At 40.4% G+C, this 7,007-nt stretch overlaps 1 protein-coding gene across 1 annotated transcript; it reads right to left on the minus strand.

The window, feature by feature from the left end:
* Positions 1-2,057: 2,057 nt before the first annotated feature.
* On the minus strand, positions 2,058-2,990 carry LOC129669973 (olfactory receptor-like protein OLF3). Its single transcript, XM_055598343.1, has one exon. It carries the CDS (start codon positions 2,988-2,990, stop codon positions 2,058-2,060), a length of 933 nt encoding a protein of 310 aa, XP_055454318.1.
* Between the last annotated feature and the right edge of the window lie 4,017 nt (positions 2,991-7,007).

The raw sequence follows: 7,007 nt of genomic DNA on the forward strand, positions 1-7,007 counted from the left end.
TATAAATAAATTAATCAAACAAATTTTTATATTTTATTTCATGGTCGATATCCCTACTCCTTACCCCAGACACAAATGAAAACTACATACTTAAATAATGTCAATTTTTAGAAAATTTTTATTTTTATTTTTTATTATTTTTATTTTTGTACATGTGGCCATGGATGTATTGTACATGTGTGTGCAGTAACCATGGGGCTCAGAAAGGGCTGTTGGACACCCTAGAGCTGGAGGAACAGGAGGTGGTAAAGCATCTTTGAGGCTGAGAATTGAACTCCAGAATCCTGCAAGGAACCTTCTGGGCCATCTCTCCAGCCTCCTCAAATATAAATTTCATAGAACATTAAGCCAACATAAAGTCTTATGAATAATGTAATTTTCTCTGAAAATTTCTTAGCCTGAGAATTTTTCAGGCTACATGAAAAATTTCTAATTACAAATTCAAGAAAGCCTGCCTCATTCCTACAAGAAACAAAGTTATGGAAATGAAAGTAAACTCATGCATTTACACTGTTATTTATAATTGATGTAAAATTTTCTTATTTGGCGAGAATTATCAGAGCTCATCCTATATCTCAGAATGTGCAGCTGATTGCATCTATAGCTTCAAAGGTGAAGTAGAGCCATTTGCCCTGTATTGGTAAGGCAAGTGTATCTTTGAGTTAGCTGACAATTGGGAACTTGTTTGTTTGTTTGTTTTTACATTTCTATTAATTACAGTTTATTCACTTTGTTTTCCCACTGTAGCTCCCTCCTTCCTCCCCTCCCAATCCCACCCTTCCTCCCTTCTTCCCACCAGTACCTCTCCCCCAGTCCACTGATAAGGGAGGTCCTCCTCCCCTTCCCTCTGATCCTAGTATATCAAGTTTCATCAGGAATGGCTGCCTTGTTTTTTTCTGTGGCCTGGTAAGGCTGCTCCCCCTCCCCTCAGGAGGAGCTGATCAAAAAACAGGCCAATCAGTTCCTGTCAGAGACAGTTCCTGTCCCCATTACTATGAATTCACTTGGACACTGAGCTGCCATGGGCTACCTCTGTGCAGGGGTTCCAGGCCATCTCCATGAGTGGTCCTTGGCTGGAGTATCAGTCTCAGAAAAGACCCCTGCACAGACTGTTTGGATCTGTTGCTCTTCTTGTGGAGCTCCTGTCCTCTCCAGGTCTTACTATTTCCCCCTTCTTTCATAAGATTCTCTGCAATCTGCCCAAAGTTTGGCTATGAGTCTAAGCATCTGCCTCAATACCCTGCAAGGTAGAGCCTTTCAGAGGCCCTCTGTGGTAGGCTCCTGTCCTGTTCCCTGTTTTCTTCCTGCTCAGATGTTCATCCTCTTTGCCTTTCTGAATGGGGATTGAACAACTCTTAAAGAAGGGAGAAAAGTGTACTTTTCCTGTAATTGATGCAGGGCGAGCATTTAATATAAATTACTTCTAATTTTTACAATCACTCTGGAAGCTTAGTACCTTCCTGTATTTAGCAAAACAGATTATTTAAGGCATAAAGTAGTTCAGAAACTTACCTGAGAGCATAGCTAGTGAAAGGCAAAGTGAGTGACAGAGGCCAAGTGTGTCAGGAAAAGCTGCGGCTCATTCCCTTCTCACTAAGAGACTGACAAGATCAAGAGTAGAAAGAACAGGTCTCCAAATCATTGCAAAGAGAAGGGAGCTTCTTTTTGGTAACTGGCATGCTGATGGTCAGTGTTGTTCTCATTAAACACGTGTAGCAACTTGTTTTATCAAACTATGTGATGAAAAAAAGATCAGTTTTTTCTTGCTGAGAAGCAGGAGCTCTTCCTACATTTATCTGGTCTCTGGTTTTGTTCTGAAGATGGATGGTACAAACTTTTTTTTTAAATAAAGATTTATTCATTTATTTTGTATACAGTATTCTGCCTGCGTGTATGCCTGCAGGCCAGAAGAGGGCACCAGATCTCACTATAGATGGTTATGAGCCACCATGTGGTTGCTGGGGATTGAACTCTGGACCTCTGGAAGAATATCCAGTGCTCTTAAACTCTGAGCCATCTCTCCAGCCTGACACAAATGTCTTAAGATCTTCATTTTCTTACATTAATTTTTCTACAAGTTTTCTAAGAGCAGCCATGACTTCCTTATTTCTCAAGCTGTATATCACAGGGTTCAACATGGGTGCCACCACAGCATAGAACAGAGCAACCATCTTCTCCTTGTCCTCGGAGGAGGCAGAACGCGGCCCTAGGTAAGTGAAGATTGTGGCCCCGAAGCACATGCACACCACAGTGAGGTGAGAAGCACAAGTCCCAAAGGCTTTCTGACGTCCCTGAGTAGAGTGAATGTGCAGAATGGCAATGACTATTCGAGTATAAGAGAATAGAACCAGGCAGCAGGGCAGCATGATCACCAGAAACCCTGAAATGGCCACCATGACCTTGTTGAAAGAGATGTCTACACAGGCTAGCCGAAGCACTGCAAGGGTCTCACAGGCGAAGTGATTAATGACATTGTTGCACAGAGGAAGACGGAAGGTGATGACCGTCTCCATCAGTGAATTCAAGAAACCAGCCACCAAGCAAGTGGCAGCCAGCCCCAGGCACAGTCCTCCATCCATAATGACAGTGTAGTGCAATGGGTGGCATACTGCTACATAGCGGTCATAGGACATAGCTCCCAGAAGGAAGAACTCAGAACCACCCATTGCCAAGGAGACATAGAGCTGGAGCACACAGCTCCGGAAAGGGATGAGCTTTTGGGCTGAAACCAAGTGAGCCAACATCTGTGGGGCAATACTGTTCCCATAGCAAAGGTCCACTGTGGACAGGACACTGAGGAAGAAGTACATGGGAGTATGAAGCCTGCTGTCGAGTCTGATGAGGAGAAGAATCAGAGAATTCCCCACAACAGTTATGATGTACATGGCAAGAATCAGGACAAAGAGGAAGACTTGAGTGTCCCAGTCACTGGAAAGCCCCACAAGGATGAACTCTCCCACCCATGTCTGGTTGGCAGATTTCTTACCCATGAATTTCAGGACTGGAAGGGTATTTTTCAAACCATGCTGCAAGCCCACACTTCTGAATTTCAAGGTCATCCACAGGCAAGACCAAGATAAGATGTAATGTTGCTTCTGAAATTAAAAATAAAAGAAGTGAGAACTTGATGATTCAAGTTATGGGAACACCATTTCTCTTTCCAAAAATCTAACATTAAATGGGAAAAAAAATAATTAATTAATTTTAGATTTGAAGTCTTATTTGACTTAGTATTTAGGGGATTGTGCCTCTTTGTGGTAAGAAAGGTTTATGAATAAGTCTCCGAATTCTATCCAGTTTCATTTAACTTTATTGTTAAATGGATTTCTCCTGTAGAGCTATCAGACTAAGCATTATTCAAGTCTCCACAGTAGAATAAGTCCATAAAACTTGAAATATTTTGAGTGATCTTCATATATATTCAGTCACTAAACAATTTGAAGCTTATTTTTTATATCTTTGAGTTTTATAGCATCAAATAGAGGGTCTCTGTTTCACCCATGTCATATCACTGGGGCAGATAATACAATGCAATTCAAAATGTCAAGTTCAGGACAGGTGTTACATAATAGCAAAAAAAAAAAATCCCATATGCCTTCAATGTGGATTTACTGAAGTGTCCAATAATGTCATGTTCCTACTGAATAATATTGTCACCATGGTGACACCATTCATTTCCACTCTAATCAAGCACATACATAATAGTGATATTGCTTACCACTGTCATGGCTCATGCTTGTAATATAAACACTTTGGAGGGCAAGGCAGAAGGATTTCCATGAGTTACATGCCAGCCTGGGTTGTTCACTGAATCCCAGTCATCCTGGGCTACAATGTGAGATACTGTCTAAAAATACAGTAAGAAAAACAAACAAACAAAAAAGGTAGTAGTGTAGCTTGCTAAAGGGTTTGATTTATCAGCTTATTTAGGTTCTGTACAGCAAATGAGAGAACAAGTGAAATGTAAAGTCAGTCAGAACAGAATGGCAAGAACTCCTGCAAAACATCCCTGATAAGGGCTCAAAGTCCAGAATGTCCTGGGAACCTCCTGCAACTCAAAAACAAAAAGAAACAAAATAACCAAATCTTCTTCCCTAGGGTCCTCCTTGTTATTTAGCTTCTTTAGGACAATGGATTGTAGTATGCTTATCCTATATGGCTAGTATCCACTTGTAAATGGGCATATAGCCAATGTGTCTTTCTGCTTCTGGGTTACCTCACTCAGGATGAACTTTCTAGTTCTATCCATTTGACTGCAAATTTCATGATTTCCTTGTTTTTAATTTCTGAGTAGTATTCCATTGCGTAAATGTACCACGATTTCTGTATCCACTCTTCAGTGAAGGGCAAACAGCATAGATATCAGAAGCAGGAGAAGAACAGGAACAGGGTGGGAACAGAGAGCTTCTGAAAGAATCTACCTAGCAGGGTATCGAAGTAGATGCTGAGTTTCATAGTCAAATCTTGGCCAGAATGAAGGGAATCTGTGGAAGAAGGGGGAGATAGAAAGACCCAGAAGGGACAGGAGCTCCACAAGGAGACCAAAAATTCTTGACCCAGGGTGGACTGCAGAGATGGATGCTTCAACCAAGGATCACTCATGGATACGACCTAGACTCCCTGCTCAGATGTAGCCAATAGGCAGCTCATTCTCAATGTGTGTTTCTTAGTAAGTGGAGTAGGGGCTGCCTTCGACATGGACTCAGTGGCAGGCTTTCTGATCACCTCCCCCTGAGGGATGCAGCCTTCCCAGGCCACAGAGGAAAACAATGCAACTAGTCCTGATGAGAACTGATAGGCTAGAAGGAAGAGGAGGAGGACCTCCCCTATCAGTGGACTTAGAGAGGGGAATAGGGGGAGAAGAAGGAAAGAGGGTGGGACTGGGAGGAGATGAGGGAGGATGCTACAGCTGGAATACCAAGTGAATAAACTGTAATAAATAAATTAAATAACTAAAGCTGATAATCAAATGATTACTAGAAAAGTGTGCGCTTTTCTTAGGAGAGAGAGAAATTACAGACAGGACTGTGAGGGTCAGCACCACTGTTAACGAAATGTTAATCACAATGACAGTGAAGCACTACCTCACACTGCTAGCAACTTTTGACTCTGCAAGGAAATGTCCTTCCCATTTGCTCATTTACAGAAAGTGATCCACTACCCACGAATGAAGATCATGTCCCAGAGCTCAAAGAGAGTACACTAGAATGTCTATGCCAACAGCATCTACCAGTCTCTCTGTGGCTACAGAGGGGTGCCTGACATTGCTGTCTCTGTTGGTGGCTTCTACTTTCAGCCTATGAGCTTTTGGAATGCTCATTAGGTATCACATCATTTATAGGTGGTTATGGTACCTAAGATTAATGTTGTTAAAATGGCAACGGTCACTCTTTATAAATTTCTGTTATTCTTTCTCTTTACATTTAAACTTCTTTTTGTTTCACCATATTTTATACAAGATAAAAGATGATTTATTGTAGAATTCTTATACTAGTTATTTTCTCGGTCCTCCTACAAATGCAGGCTGTTGATGTTTGCAGTGTTTTCTTATGAAGATGTGAGTTAATGCCTGCCACTCTAATACTTTTGAGAGATCCATCAACATCTGAAAAAAATACTTTACAAAATACATCTTAATTAAAAAAAAATCATCCATCTTTCCTTGTTTTTTACAAATACCTCCTTTCTCTCAAAATGTGTGTGTGCTGAGGTCTGCTGTTAGGTCTATTTGATGGCAAAGAGAACTTTCCAAAACATTAATTATATCTAACCTGTCTAGGGACATTTTTATATCCTAAACTTTTGAAATGAAAAAAATTAAAATGTATTTCTTTAGTATTGGAATGTTTTCCATTTCCCCTTTTCACTCTCTTTTCCTCATGAGAGAATGGCTGCAAACACCTGCGATTCTGCCATTTTTAATATTTTTTCATTCCCTGTTAAATATAAACACATGAGCATATATTGCTAACAACATGGAAACCCAGTTCAAAAATTATATGGGTCTTGGGACTAAAACTCGTGTCTTCATTCTTGAGGGACAGACACTTTAAGGACAGTCTTCATTATTTTAATATTACCATGACAGATTTTCTATCTTTATCTTTGTGTAAAAATAACCTTCCATTGGATTGGTGTCTTATGCAAAACCAGGTATTATCCTAAAATAGCAAAAGTTCACCTTTCACACATATGAAATCAAGATTTAATAAAAAATTATCTTTCTCCCAAAGTTTAACCACATGTCGCAATAGTAATAGTAATAGAAATAATACTATTTATTAACATACTTACAAGTTAAAATAATCTTGAAATGGTAGGAATAGTTTAAAACATGCACCAACTAAGTAGCACTTTTGACCTACAAAGGTGGGCACAGTTTCCATTGCAGAATGTTGCATTCTGGTCAACCCTTGGTGGGGCAGTTGGAAGAAACATTTTTAGAGAGAAATTTGACTCTATGAGGCTCAAACCCACACAGTCTGGGAACTCCCAAATCACTTCTAAAGAGTGGCTTCCTGACTTGAAGAACTAGAATCTGGCTTCTGAGGACCAACCAGTACTCACAAGGAGACTGTTGTATCAGGCAGCCATACTTTCAGGCTGTGAGTTTCAGCAAACTAGTTTTGCAAGTTATGTTACTAAACATGTTAAAGCAATAAAAAAAATAATCCCGACTTACCTTTGGAGAGCTCAGCAGGCCACCTTATTCCTCTGAATGGTGACAAAGCTGAGAATGTTTGGAATTTGAAGAGAGTGACTTTGGAACAGGTAACTTTCTCAAACTTTAGGAAGAAAATCTCTAGGCGCCAATTATGCTTTGTTTATCAAACATCTCTTCTCCTCCACCCGGCCCCTGTATCTGGCTACTTCTGCACCCTAACACCCTAAGCATTTCAACTTTGCACATAGAAGTTTGCTGTCCTTGTCCCTGGAGCAAGGCAAAGGAACTTGCCAAAACTTAATTTCTCGAGGGATCAACTGTTGTTCTTGAGTGTTTTCACTGT

Source organism: Psammomys obesus, unplaced genomic scaffold, assembly GCF_907164565.1.
Source record: "Psammomys obesus unplaced genomic scaffold, mPsaObe1.curated_primary_1811, whole genome shotgun sequence".
Classification (NCBI taxonomy): domain Eukaryota; kingdom Metazoa; phylum Chordata; class Mammalia; order Rodentia; family Muridae; genus Psammomys; species Psammomys obesus.